General features: G+C 40.0%; 1 protein-coding gene across 1 annotated transcript; it reads right to left on the reverse strand.

The window, feature by feature from the left end:
- Positions 1-546: 546 nt before the first annotated feature.
- On the reverse strand, positions 547-27,817 carry LOC117473883 (potassium voltage-gated channel subfamily B member 2-like). Its single transcript, XM_034119836.1, has 2 exons — positions 27,233-27,817; positions 547-2,508 (listed from the first exon to the last, which is right to left on the reverse strand). Exons 1-2 carry the CDS (start codon positions 27,815-27,817, stop codon positions 547-549), a joined length of 2,547 nt encoding a protein of 848 aa, XP_033975727.1.
- Positions 27,818-27,966: the final 149 nt, after the last annotated feature.

Genomic DNA, 27,966 nt, shown 5'->3' on the forward strand with positions numbered 1-27,966 from the left:
ATAGACCGAAAATATGAACTGTAAATCTTACCTCTTGAGCTGTAAGCAGAAACTCTCTTACGTCTATATTTTCTCATTCACACAAGGCTTTGTTTATGCTCACATCTGAGCCCTAAAAGATGTTTTAGATGACACTGTTTTGCAGCATATCAGTCTGGTCTACAAATAATATATCATAAACACTGACATGAAACAGTGTATTTCAGATAGTACCCAGACAGTGGGCATGTGCTACTGACTTTCCTCAAAGCCAAGAGACAACACTGCGGAAACGTCTTTCTCTGGACAGCAGTACTTGTTGAAAAAGCGATGAGAGTCCAAACGTCTTGTGGGGTATGACAGGTGCATCGATCCAGAAAAACTACAACTGTTTTGATAGTCTTGTTAACATTGTTTGTGTTCCACATTGTCTTTGTCAACAGGTGCAGAACACACACCTGGAAATACTTGTTCTGGTTTATTCTGGGTGGTGGCTGCCATTGATCCCGTCAACCTTTTCCCCACCCGTTTGGCTTCTATATCTGTGAACCTTTTCTCGTTTTTGGCTCACATGCTTGTTTCACAGGGTGGTGTTGCACTTCTACCCAGAACAATGTGATTTTCCTGTTTCTCCCCGCTCTGATCTGCTTCTTCTCTCCCTCCTCCTTGCTCACTTCCTTCCAAAGTCCCTTGCTCCATGGTGCAGTTGAGCGGGCTGAGTTTGGAAGACAGAGGGCTTGAATTTGAGCCTGAGCCGACAGCAGACCTTTCCATGTGATTCCTCCCCTGGTGGCTTACGCCTGTTAGCTGCCCTTCACCTTCTAAGCTCCTGGCTACTGAGCCCTCACCTCCCCCTTGAGAGTTGCTTGGACTGACAGATTGCTGGACCAGAGACGGAGATTGCAGGAACGCCAACGGAGACTTAGCTTCCATGGTTGAGGAGCTGGAGGAGGGAGAGAACCTTGAAACCATGTCGTCAGAAAGCAGCTGGGCAAGCTTGGCAGACCCAATGGGGGCTGAGGTTGCTACAGGTGTCATCACCGCCATAAGCACATCATCTTGAGCTCCAATGAAGTCAACCTTGAGGGCTTTTGTATTTTGATTGGCGCTGCAGATGCTATCATAGGTCATCCCAAAGCTGTCCACACCCATATCTCCAGGCTCAGTTCCTCTGGGGGTGGACACAAACTCATACAAACCCTCCTTAATGACAGCCATTGGCTGAATGCTGTCAGGGCCCGTGTTGCCTTCTATGGTGCTGATCTGACTTAGATTCAAGGGAGGGGGAATGCGCTGGTGTCTAGCACTAGTTGTACCCCCTTCAGCACTGGACCCCCTTCTTTCTACTGAAAAATCATCAGCAACATGGGAGAGTTTCATGCAGTCTTCAGGAGAAATTTGTCTGGCTTGAGTGGAGGTTAGCGTTTTCATCTCCATCTGCTCCTCCAACATTTTCTTCTTCTGCTCCTTAATTGTTGATGTCTTGTTTAAAGCTTCTTCCAGCAGATTTACACTGAGGTTTTGAGGCGTAGTTTTGTTAAGCAAAGGCTTGACTCGTTCAGGGGAGCCCTGCTGCGCCACTTCCTGGTAATGCGACTTGCCTTGGCTACACGACTCATCATTGGTGTAGTGTTTGTGGTAGCTCCATCGGCTGGGTGACATATGATTGTCCACCGGATTCTTACTGTCCTCCCTCTTCTCCACCAACACATCTGTGAGTTCCATACTGCGTGCAAAAGCATCCTTGAGGTTAATAGAAATAATACTTCCACTCCGTTTTGCTCGTTCAAGGGCTTCCCTTCTCTTGACGGCCTTCTCCTGCCGCTTTTGTTCTCTGTAAAACTCAGAGAAGTTGTTGACAATAATTGGGATGGGAAGGGCAATGACCAACACACCTGCTATGCAGCAGAGCCCTCCAACAATCTTGCCCAGTAGGGTTTGTGGGTAAATATCTCCATAACCAACAGTGGTCATGGTAATGGTAGCCCACCAGAAGGAGGCGGGAATACTAGTGAATTTGGTGGCATCCTCGTCCTTCTCAGCAAAGAACACCAAGCTAGAGAAGATCATAATGCCCATGGCTAAGAAGAGAATCAGTAGACCCAACTCGTTATAGCTCCTTCTCAAAGTGAAGCCCAAAGACTGGAGTCCTGTCGAGTGCCTGGCCAGCTTCAGAATCCTCAGGATCCTCATGATTCGGAAGATCTGCACCACACGCCGCACGTTCTGGAACTGCATAACGTTCTTGTTAGACTCAGTTAGGAAGAGGGTCACATAGTAAGGCAAGATTGCCAGCAAATCAATGATGTTCAGTGGGGCTTTGATGAAGTCCCACTTGTTAGGTGCTGAGAGAAGGCGCAGCATGTACTCCATGGTGAACCAGGCAATGCACACAGCTTCTACGTGGGCTAGGCTTGGGTTGTCATTGAACTGGCCAAATTCATCCACCACCTGAAGCTCCGGCAGGGTGTTCAGGGACAATGAGATGGTGGAAATGATGATGAAGATGATGGAGATAAAAGCCAGGAACTGCAAGAAAAAGAAAACATTGTAGGTTACTGTATTAGCTGAACACATTATGGCTTCACACTCTACATAATAGTGAGCTCACGGTATTTGGTCAAATCCATTGCCTCAGTATGTCATGCAACAAGTAAGTCCTGTAAGTCTTGGTATGTCAACCTCTTAGATTTTGATTTTAATGTCTGAACAAATACTATAGACTTTTTAACGTTGCCAGATCTGAGAGACATCTGGTAGCCGAGTCACAGCCACATTTTCATTAAAGTAAAGTAGTTAAAGAAAAGCTGTCATTCAGTGATACTGTCAACATGGTACAACATTTGCCAACATTTTACCAAGCCATCCCAAATATGTTTGCTTTACAAAACAAATAGATCAGCATAACAAAATCTTCAGAATTGTGTGTGTACATGAAGACCAAAAGCTCTACGCATTCAACAATATACTGGTAATTCAGCTCTTTTTAGAGCCTCAAACAGTGTAACAAAAAAAGTGTGCCTTGAGGAGATTCCAATTATAAAGGAAGCAACAGTTTAACAATATTGTACTTGGACCTTGGAAACAGAATTGACAGCCTGAGACGTTTGATACAATTAATGAACCATAAATGCTTTGTCTGTTTGATCGTTCACATTAACAAAAATCACCAGCTGGGTTGAATAAATAAAGATTTAGGAGCCCACCTTATAATAAGTTTTTAATCGTGCCAGTTCTCTATTCACAGTTAGTCTAGTCCTCAGCCAGTGAAAACAGAAAAAAAAAATGTATGTGTCTTTGTCAAGTCTGAAAGATAATCATGATGATGTCATGGTGATGTCTCCAGAATACAAAAACATAGAATCGGAATCAGAACCAGTATGCCTGTTTTCCATTTAGACTGAATAAAAAATAAAAATACAACACATAAGAATTAGAACTATGCAATATAAGATCAAATAAGATATATAAACATAAGAAATTGAAGTAATATGTCCAAAAAAAATATATATAATATGGCTATGTTAACCACTGGAGGGAAGACCCAATGAATGCATTTGCATAAAGGGAAAGATTTTGTAATTTAACAAAACGTATTTTGTCCTGTGTTGTAATATTTATTTTTAAATTTGTTTCCCCTGATGAATGATAGTACAATACTTCCTTTAGAGTCCTTTCAATTATGTTAAAATGCAATTTAGAAAGGTTGCTCCTTCAATGAATTGGTAACCAGGCCTAACATATGAATATCTTACAAGTTGCATAGTAAAATGTGAAGGGAATGATTATATATTTCCCCCCTATATGTAAGTTCACAGGTGATTTGAGACAATGTTTGCCCCCAGCCCCCATTCATCCCTGCTCTTGGCTAATCTGAAGCTACTTCTCACAGTATGGCTCACATATAACATAGACTTAGAGGACTCAACACTTCCCCATGAGACTTCTGTTAAAAAAACTCATACTGTATGTCCTTTCTGAGTGAGGTAACTGAAGCATGTGCAGTCAGAGTCTTCACCCTGCAGCCCTTGCTAGGACATTTCAGGATAATTGTAATAGGATTGTGTTGCTATCTATAGAAAGGATAGAGGGAGGTTAGAAGTGTTTACTCATTATTTCCTCCCCCAGAAGGAAGAGTCAAGCATACGTCGGACACCCACAAGAAAATACTTATACCAAAATAGAATCATAAAGAAAGGTCAGAGAAAACTATAAAGGTGAACAGATGATAATGACTGACAGGAAACACAGAGGGATGTTTCTCAATCAACAGATGGTGCCTGGTGTTCTGTTTACTGCTTTATAATTGGTGATGGTCATTATGAAAAAGCTGGAAAATATCGTTACTAATGTAGTCTGAACAAGATGGAACAAGTATAAGAATTACAATTAGCATCAACCTGGAGATGCAGGAACATGTAATAAGTAGCAGCAATACTGTACAGGATGATAGATGCAACATTTCCCAAATAACTAGATAATTGTAGTTGAGTAGTAATGCAAATCATATTTATAATATTATACAATATCATCTATGCATTTCTGCACTCTATAAACGTTTGTTTTTAGGCAAAATTCACAAATTATATGCAAATATAATAACAAATAAAGTGTAACAACAGAAACTTTGTAACATTGGGAAATGATATTGGCTCTGTATACCTGATAGGTAAGTCATTATTACAATTAGTTAATGATGAATGAATTCAATACCTTTGTAAGTAAAGCTTGATTACAATTATATAACCTTCATCTGTGAAGTCTTAAGTGTATTTAAAGATGTTCTCGTATGTAAATTGACAATCAGAAGATAGTTTCATATACCAATGGGATATTATATATATATATGTTATTATTAGGTTTTTTGATAATAAATTGTAATAATTGTTACGATACAACATATCCCAATAATAAAAATATATACATTTTAAAATGGACTGCAAATGTATTTATTTAAAGATATATATATATATATATATGTTCCCCTTTGCTCTTCCATTTGCTCATCTGTCATTTTATCATATTTCTTTTCATAATTTATTTCTTTTCTTCTCCTTTTTAGTTTTAATTTCATGTTGACTTTGATATTCAGATGATTGAAGCACATCAGATGAGAATTAATCCAAAAGATAAAGACTATACAAATAGTACATTTTTTGCTAAAATAAGGAATAAAAAAATGCATCTGAGTTAAGTACTTTTTCCTTTTTGTATAGATTTTGTATTGACTTATTCAACTGTCATACAACCAGTACTTTATTTACTAAAACAAATAATTAACATATATTTTTAAAGATATGTTGATAATGTGACACCTTAAAACTAAAGGAGAGGTCAGGGTATTAGTTAGATCCTGCTGAAGGGCTGATAATAGCAAATACTTTGTGTGACTGGTGATCAGGAAATAGTGAAAGTGATTTAGTTAACATTATATCTGCATTTTGGTTTCCTCTGCTATGAAAACTGTCTCTGACACTGAGGAGGGATTTCCTAAAGGGAACATGAGAGGATCGTTTCATCCGGATGATGCACTGTCTGGTCTATAAGAGTCAAAGGACACAGCGCATTACTGCAAAACACCCTGAACACTGTTCCTGCTGCTTCACCATCCTCATTCAGAAAGAGTGATTTTTTTTAGACAAAACTGCAAAGCAAGCAAGAAAAATAAAACAGAGAGGAGCAGGAGCAAGAAGACAGAGGGAAAGCCAGAGAGAGACAGGGTGAAAGGAAGTGTAGGGCAGGTGTATTAAAGTGTGTCCAACCCCCGCGTCTTAATGGATTAATGGCTGCCAAATGCTGTGACCTTGGCACCCAGGGCAGATTTAAAGCTGTACTAGGAAAACACAAGCTGCTTTAGAAGCTGCGCAGTAGAGTGAGAATTAATGCAGGCCCCATATTAAAGCTGCTACTGTTCAATAGAGTGGTGCAGGAATGAGCACTAAAACCCGAAAATGAGTTAGCATTTTAGCATTTCCGTTTTTCTTGACTGAAAGTCCAAGGTTTTTTTTTTACATGTTTTTGGTTAGTTACCTGAAATAAGGTCTGTGGTTAACACAAGCTGAAGATATTTTCAAGTTTTGTTCTACGAGAATAAATACGTCAGTTAATACCCAACTGGTGAATGTCCCACTTTCTACGTGTCTTAAAAACAGCGGATACTAACTAAACGTAGATAGCACACCAAACATTAGCCACCTTTAGCTTAGCGTTGGTGACGTGAAGTCATGTGACCGTGATGTTAGCTTTTTACTTCTGGAGATTGCATTTATGCTTAAATATCATAAAGTAGTGTTCAAGGTCCCAGGACATGCTTTTCCGGTTGTTACCCGTCCCCTTGTGTGTTATGTAGCTTTTTATGCATGTAAACGTTCTGCAAAGTCACACACCCTCAAAGTACACCCTGTAGCGAGTAAACCTCTAACACAGAAAAGACCGCAGTGTTAATTTTGGCAGCTATTTTTTTATTTAGTCTTAGTCCCACTTAGAACCACTGGACCTTCCTTTATGAAAGGAGAGGAGAAGATGCTGCCCCACAATGCCTTGCGGCCGCAGCATTTTCCGTCACACAACATATGTGGTAAGTTGCCAAAGTGCTTTGTTTTGAACGTTCATCAGTATTATAATCAAAAAGAGAAATATGAACGTTAGTTTTTACTGAAATGATCAAATAAAGTCAACATTTCACAGTCTTTACTGAGCTGTGTGGGGTTTGTTCAACTTTTAAAAGATGTTTGAATGGTGATATACACAGTGATAGATGTTAAGGACTAACGTTTATAATAAATACATTTGTATTGATTTTAAGATCTTTTCATACAATCATACGTAGGCTATTGGGATCATTTGTATTAATGTGGACCGGAGGGAGAGGGTGACGAGCATAAGTTTCACTTTCCTTTTTTATTTCAATTCCAACTTTGGTCATGAAGAATATGTTTCTCTGTTGTCCCCGTTCATAAAGCATAAAACAACAGCATCAGAGCACGGTGCAGAGTCTCTAGATGAGTTTACAGTAGTCCCTCGTTCTTATTAAACATCCATGTTGTAGTCCGCTGTATAGAAAACTGTAGTTTCCATAGTTTTCCCCACACAGCACATTTATGACCTCCGCTGGCGCATCATAAACACGTCGGATAGTGAAAGTGCAGTCGATTCTCTAAAGTACCGCAGTCTCTTCTCCTAAATCCTTTTGAATTCTCCTATCCACTATCCCTTAACCCCGTGACGTTTCACTCAGAGGTCAAGGAATAGACGATAGGGGTAGAACTTAGGAGCTGATTTTTGGACTATTCGACCGCAACCCGGGGCTGCATCTCACTTCGATTAAATGGAATCCTTGCGTCCCTCACTTGCGTCGTTTCCCTGCGTCTAGTCCCTCCCACCAGGGAAGCATGGAGAGACGCAAGGAAACCACGAGAAGCAGGGAAATGAGTTTTAAGAGCAATGGGACGTCCTTTCCTCCGGAGCGTCACGTGAAGCGACGTCCGTTTGTGATGACGCCGCACAGCTGTTCGTCTGACAGCAGCTCTGTCCCCGTTGTTTTCACAAACACCCCCGCCTCTGTTAGTACACATTTACTGACACAAACATTTGTATCATCTGTTGTAGACCCAAATACATTAAAGCTCCCATGTCATGCTTTTCCGGTTATTACCCGTCCCCTTGTGTGTTATGAAGGTTTTTATGCATGTAAACGGTGTGCAGAGTCAAAACCCTCAAAGTACACCCTGTAGCGAGTAAAACTCTAACACAGAAAATACCTCCCCAAAACGCCTCGTTGGAGATACGTCACTGCCCATTTGAGTCTTCCATTTAGTTCCGGGTACCGCCTGATGTCATGCGGTACCCGGAACGAAATGGACCAATCCCGAAGAGCTATGGCCACACCAGCAGCGGCGTGTTCCTCCTCCAGAGGTTCGAAGAACCGGCATTTCACAGACGAAAGCTTCCAAAACATTGCCCACTTTGAGGCCGGATATGCACAGCTTGTTTGGACCGTTTGGAGCAGGGGAAGATCTGGGTATACAACCTGTAAGTTTGCATTGTTATTTGTGTATTTATCAAACAAGACTGTTTAAATGTGTAAACTGTGTTGGACTGCTAAGCCATTGACACAGTGCTAACTGTGCTAACTAAGTTGCTAGAGTTTCCATATATCAACTCTAATATCAGCAGATGGCCTTGCATACATGTATCTCATAGCAGGAGAATGTCTGCATTCACACACACGGAATACTCATACAGTATACTGTACTGTGATTTACCGTACATTGTGACCGTACATATACTGCATGTAGCTAACGAGGCTAGCTGTATGCTAGCGCAAAACAATGTATTCATGCAAGTTACATTGTATGGTAGCAGAATACCCGTATACGATTGCAATTATAAACACGTTATTGCTAGCCTAATATGAACCACTAGCTTTTGTTCATAGTAGTTTTATTACACTGCATTATAGTTGCCTTTCCTCCAAGCTAACGTTCATATCGTGTTAGCTACCAAGGTAAACAAAGCTAGGTTAGCATATTAGCAGGCAAGCTGTTCATTACACAACTACTACTAACGAATGTAAAACAACTAAGTTTCTCTAATATTTTGTGATTTGCATTTGATTTCGTCCAGCCAGATCCTGGCGGACAATCCATGACGTGCTAAAAGGCACTTCTACTACTACTGAGGCGTCGTGCTAAAAGGCACCGCACCGACTGTGCGCAGGCAAGATGCAAGGAGGAGGAATGGATGATATACCGTGTATATATGTATATTTATGTTCATTTTGTACATTTCTAAAAATAAAGTTTAATGGAAATACTTAGTAGGCCTATCCTTTCTTCCCTGAATTCATATATAGCAAACCATGATTTGATTTCTCATCAAACAGTAGTAGTTTATAACGGGTAAAAATAACTTACTCTTTGTTATGAGCGGCTCGTAGGCCACAAAGACAAGGAGACATACACGAGTTTACAAAACCACGGCACATTTATTGTGGTAAATGCAGATAGGTGGTTGAGAGGATCGCAGAGTTAGTCTTCCTGCAGCCGCTTTGGAGAGAGACTGGGGCCGTAGTGTCCGGAGGTGTCCGTGATCGTGCTGATTAGCCTCTTCAGCTCCACCCCATCGTAAGACAAAGGCCCTGGGGCCGTCACACTCTTCTATAACAACAGTTAAAAATATATATGTATATAAAATATACGGCTGTGCTGACGCCATGATAAGACTGATGTTACGCTGAGAGCAGCCGGGAAAAGCACTGTTAGACATGGGCGCAGCCTCTCTGGTGGTTGACTAATCAGAACGAGTGGCCGAGCTGACCAATCGGAGCACACTAGGCTCACAGGGAGGGGGGGGGGGCAAGAGCTCCAACGAGTCGTTTAGTGGAGAAAGTGAATACTGCTGAATACACATGCTTGACAGAGATGCTGTATGCGAAACCAATGTGAGTTTGGAAAATTGCACAGTATAAATCTATTTTAGTATACCTCAACAATGTAATTATGATCAGTGGAAATGGCCATGACATGGGCCCTTTAAATAAAATAAGAACTCATTCTCAAAAAAGATAAACGCCATTCTTAAAATGTATAAACGAACAATAGTTAGATTAATATTGATTAGAGTGCACAATATAAATAAAATAATTGAGAGAAGAAAAAGAGATATGTTATCTATCAAAACCCAGTTAGATTAACATTCATTGGATTGCACACTTTGTTTGTTTGTGTGGATATGTAGCACATTAACATGTTAAATAGCACTTAATGACTGACTGAATGGAAATGACAATAAATGAAAATGTAAAACGAAAAAAGCGATCATGAAAATGTTTCCAATAAAAATAAATAAAATAATTGTTGACCACTTTGTTGTTCAGATATATCACATATTTGTAACTAAATGATGCATTCATTGAAACAAAACACAGTATAAACTGAGGAGTGAGTCCCGTGAGTTTCATGTGTTTTCTTCACTCCGCTGGGAAACTGCTCTCATGTCAAGAAGCATCAGATCAGTGCATGCGCTGCATCGTCCAATCAGTGAGCGATACACAGTAAGGGGGCGGGGCGAGTGTCTGAGGATTTCATCGAAGGATGGTCTGGTGGTTCCTCGGTTATCGCTCCTCCATTATCGCTCCTCGCTCCTCGATGCTCGCTCCTCCGGCACAAATAAGGCCACTGGGACGCTACTCAAGATGGCGCAGACAAATCAACTTCCGGTGAGACCGAGGAGCGAGGAAATGAGAAATAACCGAAGTGAGACGCAGCCAGTGAGATCGCTCTTCTGGAGTGAAGAGAGCAGAAATAATGATATTTCAAGTTAGAAACGTAAGATGCATTTTGACAGACAAGACGGGCAATTGGGGGAAATACCCTGCATTTTGAATGTCCGATAGTCCACCATTAACACCTTAGTCCCGTCTCGTCTCGCCAACGAAAACTAAATATACATTTCGTCAGTTTTTATTATCAAGAATCTGCGGGTGCTAGTGGAGGCTCGCAGATGGGGGTGCTGCAGCCCCCTCAGCACCCACCCCCCCCCCCCTTCCCGCGTCCATTCGCGATGTCTCTCTGTCTCGCAGACCACATGCAGCAACCAGGAAATGACACCAGCAGTAACCCAGCTCACACTGTCCGCTCCTCACAGCAGCGAGCCGCGCAATGTCCCGCCAACACGGCACCCAGACCCCACGCAGCATTCTCATCTGTTTGTCATTACTGGTGTCATTTTCTGGTTGCTAACAAACGCCATTGTAACACATAATCACTGATGTTCAGCTGTAACGGTGGTGGACTCATCAGAACAGAGTGGGCGAGCTGACCAATCAGAGCACACTGGGCTCATAGGGAGGGGGGGGCAGGAGCTCCAACAAGCTGTTTAGGACAGAGAGTGAATACACATACTATACAGAGATGCTGTATGAGAAACCAATGTGAGTTTGGAACATTGAACAATGTAAATATATTCTAGTAGACCTCAACAATGGAATTATGATCAGTAGAAATGGCCATGACATGGGACCTTTAATATGATTTTTTGTAATATAGCTCAAATCCAATGGAAAAACCCAATTGCTTTTTGCAGAGCAAGCTCTTGCAATTCGAACTGCCGTGTACGTTTACAGAAGTACGTCATCACTGCACCACTCTAACTATTCAACCTAAAATAACAAGAGAGTCTTTGGGAAATAAACTCTAATCAGCTGAAACATATTTACAATTTATTTTAAAGGTGAGGAAAGTTAATGGTAATGAAACTTGGGTGCATTCCTCTCATTGTTGTATGATTATGATCAAAATCTAATATTGACTTCTCATTTGCTGTTATCTTCCTACTAAATACTTAGATATTCTAATTCTAACTCTGACGCGTGTTTGAAATGTAAAGGCTTTAGTTTCTCAAAAGCATGACAATGCACATTGTTGACATTAAGTTTCCACCTCTGAACGCTATGAATCAATGAAGAGAAAGTGTCCCTATCATGAGTGAAGATGAATAAACTATAAGATGTCAGACATAAGGCGAAGCAGGATATCAGAGGATTGGACAGGGAAATAAAACACAAGATGAAGGGAGTGTGCATAGAAACCCAAGCCCTGATCAATATGTGGAGGTATTTCTGGAAGTACAGGGGCAGGATGTGTTGGAAAGCAGCTGTTTCCCAACACAACCATTTAGAAAGCTCCAGCAGCTACCATTCATATTGTTTACATCAGTTTTTAAACTGTAGCCGTACTGATTTTCATTCATTCATCCTGTTATTAATCCAGATGTTCCATATTGACATTGGTTTAAAGTTTATTTTCAGATTAAGATTCTGCAATAAAACACATCATAAACGTTTGACATACTGTAATGTGTTTCTATTTCTAAAGATTAAACCAGGGCAATAACTGTTTGAAGAACAGTTGAATTATTGAATATACCACAAAAGGAAAATGGCTAAACATGAATAATTTGCGTATCAGACCTTTATTTGTTAACAGCAGTGAAACGCAAATATATAATAATATATCACAAATGCAGGCAATTTTTCTGCAGAATTACTTCTTTTACTTGTGGTACTTTAACTACATTTTGCTGAGGATACGTCTGTACATTTACTTAAATTAGATTATGATTGTAGGACTTTTACTTTTAATATTAATGTATTGGTACTTTTACTCAAGTAAGGGAGAAGATGGTTAATAGTGACCTTCTTTCATTTATAGAAAAGTTATTGTGGATATGTACAGCAATGATACAAATACATAGAGACTTTCTACCCCCCCTGATTCGTAAACCATGGCACATGTTGGAGGCTGTTTTCTTAAATAAGGGGACATGTGGACATGTATGTTGTAGCATCATAGTGAGGGCTATAGTGCAATACTTTTTTATTAATTAACACATTTTTGCAAACATTAATAATTAAGATAGATTTGTTTATAATATTGCGGATAAGTTTGGTTAGCTATAAATCTGTTGCAATGCAGTTGAGGCCAAATAAGATCTCCCAGAGAATAAATGGGGCTTATAAAGTGAAATAGGTAGACTAGATATAAAGTTTAATTCCTGACTTTGGTTGTTGAGGAAAACGTATCAAACATTTAGTTGCTGTTTCAGATCATATCACATAATGGTCATTAACAGATGGTATTTGCCAAGCAGTTTTTGAACATGTTGGCTTTGATGTTGGCAGTGGATACAATACTTGAAAAGTACAATTGAGTTACATTGAATGCAAAAACAGCTCCTGAAAAGTTACTTTTTTTAGATAAACTTTGTTCTTGGGTGGTGATAATGGTGAGTAAATACAATTACATTTAGAACATTTGACAAGAAGGTGGCGAAACCGGGGGCTACCACTTTTTGGATATCCTTCTTTCAGACAACCTCAGCCTTGTTATAGTATTAACTGTTTTTCTGAATACTGTACTACCTGTGTGGTGACATGCCTTTATCCGCACACATTCCCAAACTCAAGGAACTCAGGTAATGTGAGCACCCCTAATACATTTGTTATTTTTTACATATCCTGCATCGCATCATGGCCACTATTAGAATTGGCTTCCCCTGCATTATTCCTGGAGTCTTGGGAATATCGAGACTTTCATCCAGGGTCCAAGTGTCCGGGTCCTGTGTCAATTCAAAAGTCTATTTTTTGACTTTTTTTATAATATAGGTAGTTTGTACAAAATAAAAAATGTATTTATTTCAACCCAAAACACAATATTTTTCCAAACCTAAACAAGGAACATGTTATTCAAAAACATCTTTACGATTGTCAGTACGCTTTTTTGGGCCTTTTTGCACCACCCTGTCCTTTAATGTCCATCATTGAGTGCCTATTTCCACACTTTCCATGTGCACACATTCAAAGCGCTGCAGCAAAAGGCTTCCTATACTAAGCAGGCAATGACAATATAAATTATATTATAAATTATAAATTATATTATATTTGATAAGTCAATCATAGCATGGAAAAAGGGGGGTTGCTTAGCGACTTGCAGAAGAGTCAGCAATGATGGACAGGGTGAAGTAGCTTAAATAAGCCTTGTTTCAGGTTTACCAACAGATACAGGGTTAGGGTTGCTGTTCACTCAGCTGATGTAGCTTCAATCTAAAACAATAACCATATGTTTATAACTGCCCCGTAATCCAGAAGAAAATGTACTTATTTCAGAAAATACTCTGAAAACTGACTTTAATTAAATGTATTATGTCTACAGATTTCAAATAACAGTTTTAGGTGTGTTTAAAGCAATAATATTAAGTTTAAATAAAAAATATTAGGTTCAAGTAAATATTATTGCTATCACCTAACCTAATACAATTATCTGAAATGTGTTGACACAATACATTTATTTAAAGTCAACGTTTCAGTTTTTTCAGTGTAATGAGGGAAGCAGTTCAGTTATGGGAGTGCCATTTCGACAGGTTGTCATATAACTGGTTTTATTGCTACTGAGGCAATAAGAGACTACATCTACATATACAAACATTTGACGTGAGTCAGTGTTTAACAAGACAAACTCTGTGAATCATTTTGTTCTGAATGCTGCTACGATGTTCAGTAAAGACAGACGGAAGGAAGAGAGTCAAAATGATAGTAATTACTCCAAAGAAAAGCTTCTGGCTGCTCTCTGTTGACACACTGGGCTGTAATCACTCACACGCTATGTTATTAGCTGTGAAGGCAGGGGGGGGGGCACCACCTACACTGAACCACAATGATATGTGGTTGATGGTTTAACGTCATTTAATGAATCTCTGAGGCTTTGTCACAGAAACTGCTTTTTTGTAATATTTGTAACAATATTTGATTCCAAAGACAAATCGATTTATCAAATTTACAAATAGGACCAGATATTAAATAATACAATAATTAGTGAAATGAACAAAATCCCTTTAAAAAGGATTAACAATTTTCACAGCCTTACAGAGAGGAGTATAATGGCACATTTCCACTGCAGAGCCTCGCACGGCTTAGTACGGTATAGTTAGGCCTTGGTAGACCAGGCTCACTTTATGCTGCGTTTCCATTACAGTTTAGGAACTGGGGCAGTAACTATAGTAACGCAGTGTAGGCGGAGCCGTGACGTCATCTTCAATGCGAAACACAAAAGCAACATCAGCCGTTAGCTGTTAGCACTCAGAGCTCACAGCTCCTCATATCTGTTCAGAAACTAGACAAAAGTGAAACAAGTACAAACCACAGACTGCCTGTGTCATGGCGAATACAGTCGCTGCTTTATTTATGTCTGTATAGGCCGTTGTTGTGAGTGTGGACGGTCGGAGCATATACTGCGTTAGCTTAGCCAATCTCCATTTAGAAAACACGCATTTTAAAAGGTTTTTCGCCTGCCGTCTGTCTGCAGACTTGACAAAGCATTAATTCATGGTTTTTACTAACCGGTATCAGTATGTTGTTACTTCGGCATCATTTTGAAACGTGTATTACAATTAAATCACGGTCAAATATGTTTATGTTGTTAGTTGCCAGCGATTCTCTCACTAGTTTAGCATACTCAGCCCGGTTGTTGGCCCGGAAAGAACCTCGATTTTGGAGAGCCAGAAAACTGTGAAAAAGTACCCGCAAGCCGGAACGACGCCTAGTGGAAACGCAACCAAAAACGGGCCGGGCACGGCACGGCACGGCACGCTTAAACCGTGCTCCGTAATTGTAGTATACTGGTCTAAAACAGAGCCATTAACTGAAGGTTAAAACACTAAACAAATACTTAACTTTTTACACGGTGCATTTCAGACCAGTCCACTATAATTATAATGATTTATCACACAGTAAAAAATCAATAAAAAATGATAACAGCAAAGGTTGCTTTGGTAAACGAAGGGCTGGCTTCCGGCATATACTGCTGATTACTTCAACCTCATTAAAAATAGCATTATCATGCTAGAAAATATGACTACGCTCCTCTGCATGAAGAAAGACGATAAAGGGCCACAGTTACATGCATAGTCAAACTAAATCTCTTTCTTCACAAACCAGCTTTTACTGGAACAGCTTCAAACAAAACAGTTTTTTAGAAATGCAATTAAAATCATTAAAAAAATTGTTAGTCGCATGACACATTTCTTTTTTGATATAAATTGTTTTCACAAGGCCCACTTACTTGAAATATCCTCCAATGCAAGCTCCGATTCAGAATAGGATAACGGAGTAAAACATGTAGGGTACATGTGCAAGGGTTTGTGAAATATACAGAGACATTTCATTCTTATATTGGTTTAAACCAAGCAGAACCTCAATAAGATGCTCAAAAAAACTTTAAAAAAACATCCAGTGAACTTATTACACTATGACTCAGTGACTAGAGATGGGCGAGTCCTGATTCATCCGGATCATTAACCCGGATCCTAGAAATGAGCTGGTCGTGACGAGTCTCCCCTCTCCATTAACCCGAGTCCTTTGAGTCCCACATGTGACGTACAAATTAAAACTATAAATTGCGTCACTCGCTACTCTCTTTATAACATGTAAAATCACATTACAACGTACCCCAGTCCATCTACCTACCCTTTAGCAAGTAGGATAGCTGCCAGAAGTGATCGTTTGGCTCAGGGGAGGGGACGCGGATCAGTGAAACTTCCTGCAGACTCGTGGGGACTCAGAGGAGCCGACGGCTCCTAACCGTAATAGCATAGCAGATCCAGAGATCCATACTCGTCATGTGCACGAGCATAGCCCCTCCTCCAGCACCCGGCTCCCGCGGCTATATTATGCACGAGTCCACAGCAGACTCAGATTCGCAAATCCTGACTCGCTGTTCTGCAACACACAGCAGAGCAGACTCGTGCGGACTCAGAGCCGTAACCATATAGCAGCAGATCCAGAGATCCAGCAGACTCGTCCTCATGCACGAGTCAACAGCAGACTCAGATTTGCCAAATCGCAAAATAACCCTTTTTTTTGTGATCAACATTTTTTATTAAAGCAAAATACACTGTGTAGCGGAGGTTAATATAACGTCAGTTTAATAGATAGATAGATAGATAGATAGTACTTTATTGATCCCAAATTGGGAAATTGTTGTTACAGCAGCATAAAAGGCATTTTACAATAAAACAAAACTACAAAATATACAAGAATAGAAAGTAAAATAAAATAAAATATAAAATATAAAATATACATGTCGAAATAGAAAATATACATGCAGATATTATATATATATATATATATATATACAAATATATATATATATATTCAAAATATATGGAATAATAATATGCTCGTGAAATGCATCAACTTTTCGGTTTCACCAATAGGATTTCTACGGTCTTGGTGATGCTGACTCATATGACTCAACTGACTCGTATGATCCGGATCTCTTCAATGACTGACTCAGAAGACCCTGAGTCCGTAAAAGGATCCGGATTTGCCATCTCTATCAGTGACCTCCTTATCTGCAGAAATCCACATTATTAAATAAAAGTTTTTTTGCAGTTGGGGCTTTATTGTTTATTTGTGCTGTATTACACAAGAGAGATTTATTTATAATCTGCTCTGTATATCCCTGTATAACCCCCTGTCAGCTCCTAAACTGGACAAAAGCTTAGCTAGAATATACATAAAGTATGAAGCCACATGCACAGGTGCAGGAGTCCTACAGTATAACCCAGAGATTAGCATTAGCAGAAGTTAGCATTTAACCACTTCCGGTTTCTTTGTTTTTTATTCAATGTTTTTGGACATACTTTTGGTTAGATGGTTAGATAAATATGTCAGTAGATACCCAACTGGTGAATCTCAGAATTTTCTTAACGTCATAAAATCAGTGGTTGCTAACAAATGAGACCACTAAACTTCATCACGCCAACCGTTAGCCGCCTTTAGCAGCCATGTAAACGTGGTGTATTTCTTTGATAGCTTTTGCGTTAGCTTTTTACTTTTGGTTGTGTATGTGGTGTATATATGGGAAGATTATCCTAAAATCTTTAAGTATCATAAACATGTTTTTGCAATAATCTTATTTTCTGCAATATTCCCAAATTCAATGGAAAAATCCCAATGCTTTTTGTAGAGGGAACCCTTGTAATGCTAACTTCCGTGTCAGTGTACAAAAACATGTCATCAGTACACGACTCTATTACACAACACCGCTGTGAGTCAGTGACCCCCTCATTATCTGCGGAAATCCACATTCACAATATTAGATAAACGTTTTTTTTGTAATTGGGTCTTTACTGTGCTGTATTAGACAAGAGAGATTCCTTTATAATGGGATTCTGCTCCTACTTCCCTCCCAACCACAAGTCAAAAAGGTCAAATAGGTTGAATATTCATATCCTTAGCTCTATGTGTAAGTCCTCACCTCACCCACATTGAATCAGTAATATTGAATTATTAGCATAAAATATCACTGATGTCTCTCCTACAATGAAAACAAGTGAAGTCATGAACAAAAGACAGCAGCTTGTTCACTGAGGTACACTCACACTCACTGGGCAGACTCACAGAGCAACGTTTGCCAACAAAACATGTATAGTCAACAAGATGAACTTTAAGGTATAGGCAAGACCACTCTGAATCAGCCTCTACTGATAAATCACTCTGGTTTGAATGGAATAATTCGATACTGGAGACCTACAGCACATTAGTGAATAAACATAATGCTACTCTCTGTGAAGACACATTGCCAAGAGAACTCTGAGGAGATACTTACTGTTGTCTGTAAATACACACACACACTTGCGGGGACCACACACACACACATACAGTTTTTTTTATTTGCAATGGGGACCAAGTTTCTGATCCCCACCTGTGGGGTCCATACACACATACTGATTTATATTTGCAATGGGGCTCAAGTTTCTGATCACCACTTGCTGGGAACACACGCACGCACGCACGCACGCACGCACACGCACACACACACACACACACACACACACAAATGCACCTACTTAACCAATCACTCATTGTTGACTTTTATGATGTCTTGAATTTCACAATACATTTCACAACGAATTGTAATCATCATGCAAGTGTTAAACTGATTGTTCATGAGTAAGTCAACAGACAGATGCCAATATGGGCAAACTTTCCTTTGGAGGCACTGTGCTGTACATAAGGGAAACCAAAAACCTGCCTCACAGGATCATTATCATTGCCAATATCTCCTTGAAAAACTATATAAAACTACAGAGGTGAATTTGATGAGTGAAGTTAAAAGTACTTTTTGTTTGACTTAATCTGAAGCCAGATTTACAGCCTCATTTCATCGTCACAGTTTAATAGGGCAGATACTCACACTAATCCCCTAATTTAACCATATTACATAAACTACTTATGCAGAGATGGAAAGGCAAGCAAACATGATAATAACCCATTGTGCATAAAAAGTAGAGCAAATTCATAGTAGAAAGTCAAAGGTGAAGCAGGAAGTAGCCTGGGTATTCTAAAAAGCTATTTGTGGAAATAACTTTAATTTTCCTGTTAGTTTTAATATACAGTGGTTTAGATAAATATTGTTCATCTGCTGGATTATTAATGCATTTGACTCTTTGTGTTTTGTTATGTCGGACTTTTTGTTTATTTCATTTTGTCCTTCAGGGGTTTCTATTTTTGTGTCAAGAATTTGTTTACAGTATTTTGAATTGTGCTATATTAATCAATGTTCTTTATTTGTTTATTTATACATTTATTTATTTATAAAGCTGTGTTTGGGGCGACAGTTATGGTTAGAGTCCCTTAGTTCCCGGACTGCAGCAATGTGGCTGATAGAAAAAGTATTAATATAAACTCATGGATAATAGTTCAAAAATAAGTCCCAAGTTATTTCAGAAATTATTTTGAACGTAATGTTAATTTCCTATGGAAAAACTGGTTGTGAGAAAAAGGAGATCAAAATAAATAATCCATATCATTCTCATGACATTTATAAACAGTACTTCTTATACAATTTTGTACACAAGAACTTTCATTTCCAGCAATTTTATATTTCTTCTCCACGACATCTTGGAAGCCAAATTTGAACTTTATACTCTACTACATTTATCTGACAGCTTTATTCTTTACAGACAATGAATAGCTTACACAAAATGTAAATCAACTAATAAATGAACATGTTTACACATGAATATAGATTAAAATACCCAGCAACAAGTAATACAAATTAGCTCCATCTTTACCAGTTGTGATTAATACAATAATGCAGCAATAGTCATAATCCAGTAATAATAATGATATTACTGAAATGGCCTATTGGGCATAATGAGTACTTTTACTTTAAGCATATTTTGATGCTAATACTTTTGTACTTTTACTTTGGTAAGATTTGAAATGCAGGACTTTTACTTTAAAGTATTTTTACAATTTATTAATGCTATTTTATAATATATTTGACACTACTGCACTCTACACACACAGGAGTAAAACAATTCAGAGGCATGATGGGATAGATAGACTCGCATTATCATGGTGTCATATCTGTAATCAATATATAATTGCTTTTCAGGGCTTAAGCTTAATACTCTTATAATGAATTTGATAATGGAATACGATTATTGCACTGATCCGGTCAGATGTATGATTATCTTTTTATGTATACATTTATAAAATGTAATGTAGAATCTTTCTTATTAACAGACTTGTAACAGCAAGTGTATTTTATTAAGAATTTTCCTACCAAAAATATAGTGTACATAAAAGATGTGAAGGGTAACAAATATATTGTTCTTGAAATGTCATATGAATAATGAATGTAAATAAGCAGGAAATGGATAGACAAGATTGTAGATCTGAACATAAGCAACTGATTGAGTAAGTCTATGCATAAAGGGAAAACCCTACGGTTACCATCGTTTTACCATGAATGGAAAGAAAAACATTTAAAAAATGGTGAGAGTGGGACCTCTCTTCCCCAAAAGTTATTCTGATCGCTATCATTCATTCATCAACCATTAATCGTCCTTGTTGGTTACATTTAATACACTTCATAAAAACCAAGTCACTTTCCCAAAGTGACTGTGAAAGTGGAATGCCTATGTTGCATGCTCAAAGTTGTGTTCTAAATTTCATTTGATTCCACGCCTTTGTACAGCCTTAACACTTTTTATGCATGTAAACGGTCTGCAAAGTCACAAACCCTCAAAGTACACCCTGTAGCGAGTAAAACTCTAACACAGAAAATACGTGTCTCTGCTGCCCCAGAACGCCTCGTTGGAGATTTATCTTTTTCCATTTTTTTCTTCCGGGGCAGGTTGACGTCACTAAGTCCAAATGGACCAATTGGTCCAAATGGACCAATCCGCACACACACACACTCACTCACTCAGCCTGAGCTCCGGGGAGCTCCGCACACACAGTCACTCACTCAGCCTGAGCTCGAGCCCCGCAACGTCCCGCCAACACGGCACCCAGAACCCACGCAGCATTCTCATCTGTTTGTCATTACTGGTGTCTGTTCCTGGTTGCTAACAAACGCCATTGTAACACATAATCACTGATGTTCCGCTGTAACGGTGGTGGACTCATCAGAACATAGTGGGCGAGCTGACCAATCAGAGCACAGTGGGCTCATAGGGAGGGGGGGGGGCAGGAGCTCCAACAAGCTGTTTAGGACAGAGAGTGAATACACATACTATACAGAGATGCTGTATGAGAAACCAATGTGAATTTGGAACATTGCACAATGTAAATCTATTCTAGTAGACCTCAACAATGGAATTATGATCAGTAGAAATGGCCAAGACATGGGACCTTTAAGAGAACAGGCACAATTGTGTCATTCTTTTGGGCGGGGCTCATGTTTACCCGAGGAGGGGATTCTACATTACAGTGACATGATGTTAAAGTATGGTCGCTGTCTGTCCTGTTGTGCTCTACTTGGAAGCTTTACAATTTGGACCAGTTTCTTTATATAAACAGGGCTGATCACTGTGAGACTGGCCCTCTGCAGCAGGAGTCTCTGACATACAGTAAGGGCCATTTTAATGCACCATGCATCCTCGCCCCCCTCCTTCTTATTTCGGTGTCTCAAAGGTATTCCGATGAACACAGTATTGAATCCCTTCTCTTAATAAAGATGAACCATCAGTAATGTGAACAGGTAAATGTTTTTCATTTGTCCCGCTGCTGTCAGATGATTGGTGATGGAGTGACGCTCTGCTCGCTTCTGTTTTCAGGAGCTTCCTCTCTGCTCAGTACGAGTAGCTCACTGTGGTTAACAAACTGTATCATTATTTTGTAAGACTACACACAGCTTAGTGCACACACACGCACGCACGCACGCACGCACGCACGCACGCACGCACGCACGCACGCACGCACGCACGCACGCACACACACGCACACACACACACACACACACCTGAGCTAACTGCACATCCAAAATGATTTTACAGAAAGCACATATGATGTTTTCATCAGTTACACACATATTGGACCACATGACAACACGGAAACTAAGCAATTTGGAAAAAGAACCTGTTTGTAACAAAACAAATGTGCAGGATTTAATATGTAATGCTTGGATTATAAACCATACTCCTAAATCATTCTGTGTGGGCGTGTGTGTGTCCACTATGAACAGGTGACCATGCATGCAGACCTGCATACCTCACTTCATTTTAATATAAGGATAAACTGTGTATAGGATGAGAGGAAATAAATTGTTTTGCGTATGTTGTATAATATGGCTGGGAACAATGGAGACATTATTAACATGTCTATCCGGAAATATTAATATAACAATCCTGTTTGTGTGTGTCTGTGTGAGCGTCATAACTAAGGGATAATGTCAAAAAATATAATCAGAGGAGCCAAAAATAAGAAGATTACACAGATTATCTAAAGTGTACTCAAGTAATCTCTATTATTGGAATATTTAATACTCATATTATCCAATAAATCTCCAAACTATCATGTCCATCTGGACTCTGAACTGCTGTGTGTGTGTCTATGTGTGTAACTGAGACCAACAGAAGGTCTGTGTGTGAGTGTGTGCTTGTGCTTCAGTGTTTTCCAAATGAACAGGTAATGCTCCTGTTCTAATCAGCAGCAGCACTGAGCTGTACATGTGACCAGGAAGAGGCTCTCCTATTGGTGGAGAGCGAGCTGAATCACTGTCAGTGTCGTATGCTTCCAACAGTCACATGGACTTCTGAAGATTGTATTTATAGAGTTAAGCGCTAAACGTGACTTTCATATTTAAAGACGGACTGCAAAGAAATCTCCAAAGGTGTACGATCCTCTCCCACACTGAAACTTGACCAAATGTCTGAACAAATATGATGTAAAAAAATGAATGGCCAGGATTAGAAAATAATTACAAAAATCTGCTCAATTTGCCGTGATAACGTAAAGAAAACGCCACTCTAGCCTCCTAATAATGATTTGAGAAAAATGGACATGTTCGTAATGAAATGGGTGCAAAGTCCCTGTACCTCATGTTCCTTCAGGCTCGGTGAGTTACAGATTACATGTAACAAGATTATGTTATCAGGATACAAGAAAAAGGTAACTGTATTCACTGACGGTTAAATACAAAAAATTGGAAATCAGATTACTTGTACATTTAAAAAAAAAAAAGGGGGATTACTAGCAGGATTATAATGTTACAATACATTTTATAAGTAAGATCAACATATCATATGTAGACGTACTGCCTGATTTTGTTGTTGTTGACATTTTCTCTTTTATGTAGTTGCCTGCATTTCATATGAGGTCATCCAAAAGTAAAAAAGTAAAGTAATCAGGTTACACTACTTTTTATATTTATATAGATTTTTTTCTACATGTAACTAGAAACGGAATTTTAAAGTAAACTCCCCGCCAAATGTGCTATTACTGGTCAGCTCCTTAACTCAGGCTGCATGCTTTAAATGTAGCCTCAGATCTCAGTAAGCTGTTCCTTCTCTCTGAGATCTCCACCCATGCTGTGAACTCGTGTTGAAGGAGCCGTTACATCAGCTCTGATCTCTGCTCATAATCAGTCCTGGTTAAAGGTCTCCTCATGCTGCTGACTGCTGACCCTGCTCCCCCCTCGATAACAATCAACCATGTCAACCCCCCACCCCTCAAACCTTCCTTGCCTTTCCACAAACTCATTTTGATACATCCAATAAGATTATCCCTCTTCTCTCCCCTTGTTTCTTCATTTCTCCTGCAGTTTTAATCTTATCTCCTCTCCTTCCCTGCTTTCTTCCCCTCTATCCTCTTTTCCTCTCCTCTCCTCTTTTCATCTCATCTCCTCTCTCCTTTCCCACTTCAGTTTCCTCTCCTCCTTCTTATTTCGGTGTCTCAAAGGTATTCCGATGAACACAGTATTGAATCCCTTCTCACACACAACTGAGCTAACTGCAAATCCAAAATGATTTTACAGAAGGCACATATGATGTTTTCATCAGTTACACACATATTGGACCATGACAACACGGAAACTAAGCAATTTGGAAAAAGAACCTGTTGGTAACAAAACAAATGTGCAGGATTTAATATGTAATGCTTGGATTTTGTACACACACCTATGTCCAAGACACTGCCCTGTCATACAGCCTCATATGGGGGGGGGGGGGGGGTGAATGCCATGTATTGTATAATCTACTGACATGGCAAAAAGCATGCAAAAAAGGTGGAGAATCAATATACTAACTTACAAAAAAATGATGTTTTGTTTTGACAATGTGTTTATACGATTTCAATTTAAGATTGAACGGTTTAATACTATAGCGGACTTCTTCTTGTAGTCATCAAGAGACAGACATCTCAAACCCTAAACAAATAAAACTCACACTTTCAGCACAAATACAACTTTTGTTTGTTTGTCTTACAATACTGAAGCCTAATTGAAAGTCCTGGCCAATAATTTGAACAATACAAACCGAGAGAAATTCTCCATGCGGTCATGTTGCATCCCACCATCTATTCTCCCCAACTTTCCTCAGGTCTGCATATCTTTGACTAGTCATACATATTTCTAGACTCCAAAACTGAACCATAAGCTCCACCTTAAGATTAAGATGCAATGAGAAAGGAGGTTTTTATATCAAAAATATTACTAAGGTATTATTGTTGAATACATTATTATATGTGTATATTCATAGATAGGGTTGGACTTAGACAGGTAGACTTAAAAAAAAGGTTTCTTGATGCCGTTATCTAAAACAAACAGGACGTCGGCCATTTTGAATTAAGTCTGATCGTTTCAGTTGTTTTTGGCCATTTCCAGGCACCGTACTTTAACAAACGCCTTGTGGATCGACATTATTCAAACTTTATTTCATGGAATGCCCTTTTTGTGGCCATTGTGAGACACTCGCCATGAAACAGGAAGTTGATGTAAATTGAGCATACAAAATGCTCCAAATCTCTTGCGCTTAATAAGAATCCCGGCTAAAATACTTTACAGGTGATATTGAATCATAGTTATAGCGCCACCTATTGGCAACAGGAAGTCAGCCTTATGTGACAAGCATCATCCAAATTAAATGAAAATAACATGACATGAATCAATATAATCTTTTCAAGCAGTGTTCTTTAGTCAAATATAGTGAACACAGGAGGTGATGCAAGAACAGTAAGGAGCGTCTCCAGCCTAATAAAGTGCTAACACACCGGAACACAGGAGGTGATGCAAGAACAGTAAGGAGCGTCTCCAGCCTAATAAAGTGCTAACACACCGGAACACAGGAGACTATGGCCAGTAATCCTGCTCCTGCTCATGTCCTGTTCCAGGTGGAGGAGGATTACGCTCCTGATGGCCTCCTGATGGCCTCGTGATGGCCTCTGATGCTCCACAGTACGTAGATCTGCCTGAGGCGGCTAATCTCATGTCTGCCTCAAAGTTTGACGCTGTGCCTTCAACTCACACATACAACTATCCTACGGCTGGGAAATGATTGAATATGCGGTGATTCCAAAATTTGACATAAGATTCAATCATAGTTATTAGTACCCAAATTGGTGGAGGGGGGGGGGTGGTTAAGTAATTGGCAAAATGCCTACATAGTCATACTTCTACCTACATAGTTGTACTTGGTTATGAATAAGATGTATTTAAATAATTAAAAGTAATAGTTTTCATTATGCACCCTTTTGAAGTGCTATTATTACCATTTTATATTATTAAATCATTATTTTTGAAACAGTGTAAGCAGTAAATCTTGGGGGTGGTACTAATTCTATACTGTAGTTTATTTATAATATTATGTATTCATACACACTTGATAATTCAAAGAGAACAATGGCAATAACGGTAAGAGTACTAAGATAATAAAATACTGTGTTTGCAGCTTTAACAAATCAACCATAAGAAGTGAATTGAATAAATGTTGCCCCTTTAACCTAATTTATTAGGCTATTAAAAAACATAACTATGACAAAGGGATTCCTAAGAGACTGATTAACATGAGCAATATTTTCCTTTTACTGTACGAATACTTCATCCAACAGAATAAACTGTCACTGTTTTAGGAGACAGGAAGCTCAGCATGGTTTACACAATTATTTCTGGTTAAATTGAGCAAATGTTATATTTATCCAACCTTATTTGTATTATTTATTAACACATAATAATATTTAAATCATCATAATGTTCTTTTCATCTCTCACTCCCCCTTCTTTTTTTTTAACAACACTAAGTTCTAGGGAATAGCATGTTAGAATTTAAAAGGGAATAAATGACAAAAGAATGGTTCAAAGCTGTGCAGCTGACTCACAGTCCCTGATATGGAGCTTCAATTCCCCCCCCCCCAAAATGTAGCTCCTTTTTTAATTTGTTGATTGCTATTAATTTATTTAATGTATTTTAGGTTTAACTCATCTTATTTGGTTGTATATGCACTGTAACAAAAATAAATCTAAACATTGACCTACATCTTCCAATGTCCACACCCCCAGTTTGTAAAGCTTCATGTTGTAAGTGTATCAGTACAAGTACAACTTCAACAAGCTGAACGGAACTGACCATGTGTGTGTGTGTGTGTGTGTGTGTGTGTGTTGTGTGTGTGTGTGTTGTGTGTGTGTGTGTGTGTGTGTGTGTGTGTTGTGTGTGTGTGTGTGTGTGTGCAGTGTGTGTGTGTGTGAGTGCAGTGTGTGTGTGTGTGTGTGTGAGTGCAGTGTGTGTGTGTGAGTGAGTGCAGTGTGCAGTGTGTGTGTGTGAGTGCAGTGTGTGTGTGTGCAGTGTGTGTGTGTGAGTGCAGTGTGTGTGTGTGCAGTGTGTGTGTGTGTGTGAGTGCAGTGTGTGTGTGTGTGTGCAGTGTGTGTGTGTGTGTGAGTGCAGTGTGTGTGAGTGCAGTGTGTGTGTGTGTGTGTGTGTGTGAGTGCAGTGTGTGTGAGTGCAGTGTGTGTGAGTGCAGTGTGTGTGTGCAGTGTGTGTGTGTGTGAGTGCAGTGTGTGTGTGTGCAGTGTGTGTGTGTGTGAGTGCAGTGTGTGTGTGTGCAGTGTGTGTGTGTGAGTGCAGTGTGTGTGTGCAGTGTGTGTGTGTGTGTGTGAGTGCAGTGTGTGTGTGTGCAGTGTGTGTGTGTGTGTGAGTGCAGTGTGTGTGTGTGTGTGAGTGCAGTGTGTGTGTGTGCAGTGTGTGTGTGTGTGTGTGAGTGCAGTGTGTGTGTGTGTGAGTGCAGTGTGTGTGTGTGTGTGAGTGCAGTGTGTGTGTGTGTGTGTGTGCAGTGTGTGTGTGTGTGTGTGAGTGCAGGTGTGTGTGTGAGTGAGTGCAGTGTGTGTGTGTGTGTGCAGTGTGTGTGTGTGTGAGTGCAGTGTGTGTGTGTGAGTGAGTGCAGTGTGTGTGTGTGTGTGTGCAGTGTGTGTTACCTTGGCAGCCAGAGAAGAGCTGGGTTTCTCCAGCAGGTCCCACAGCTTCTGCCTCTTGTCCCCGCAGCAGCCCAGCTCCTCCACCTCCCCCTCCTTCTCCCGCAGCGTGTCGGCCTCCCGCCGCAGCTCCTCGTTCATCTGCTCCTTCTTCTGGTGGTAGCGCGCCTGGCAGCAGGACTCCAGGTAGATCTCGTCGATCCCCCAGTAGTCCAGCTCCTGGCCGAAGGACAGGGCGCACATCTCCTCCATCATGTGCAGCTTCCCCGTCCTGTAGAAGTTGAGGATGGAGGAGAAGGCCACCGGGTGCCGGTCGAAGAAGTACTCGTTCTCCGTCAGGCTGTAGTCGTCGCAGATCTCCAGCAGGGACTCGTGGGTGTTGCAATCTCTGAGGCGGCCCAGCCGGGTCCTGGGCAGCCGGTCCAGAGTCCTCCACAGGACCTCGTGTGTGAGCCCCCCGACGTTCAGCCGGACCCTCCGACACCGCGCCTTGATGCGGATGATGTCGATCGGCTCAGGGGGGACCATCGGGCCTGAGGGGGGCCGCGGGGTGACCTTAGGGGTGCTGGAGTTCAACTTGTCTGACATGTTGCCTCTGTGTGTGTCTTACTGTGTGTCTTATTGTTTAGGGTGTGTGTGTGTGTGTGTGTGTGTGAGTCTGGAGCTTGTGAGGCTCAGTTAGAGGAAGGTAGGGGTCTGTCGAGTTCAGACTCTACTCCTAACTCCGGGTTAGATCC

This window comes from Trematomus bernacchii, unplaced genomic scaffold, assembly GCF_902827165.1.
Source record: "Trematomus bernacchii unplaced genomic scaffold, fTreBer1.1, whole genome shotgun sequence".
NCBI classification, from domain to species: Eukaryota; Metazoa; Chordata; class Actinopteri; order Perciformes; family Nototheniidae; genus Trematomus; species Trematomus bernacchii.

What these genes read in the sequence shown, in the direction of transcription:
- LOC117473883 (XM_034119836.1), bottom strand. Translation starts at nt 27,817, where the DNA reads ATGTCAGACAAGTTGAACTCCAGCACCCCTAAGGTCACCCCGCGGCCC. An exon ending in GCTCTTCTCTGGCTGCCAAG is followed by an intron (nt 2,509 to 27,232) that starts GTAACACACACT and finishes TTTTTCTTGCAG; the next exon opens with TTCCTGGCTTTTATCTCCAT.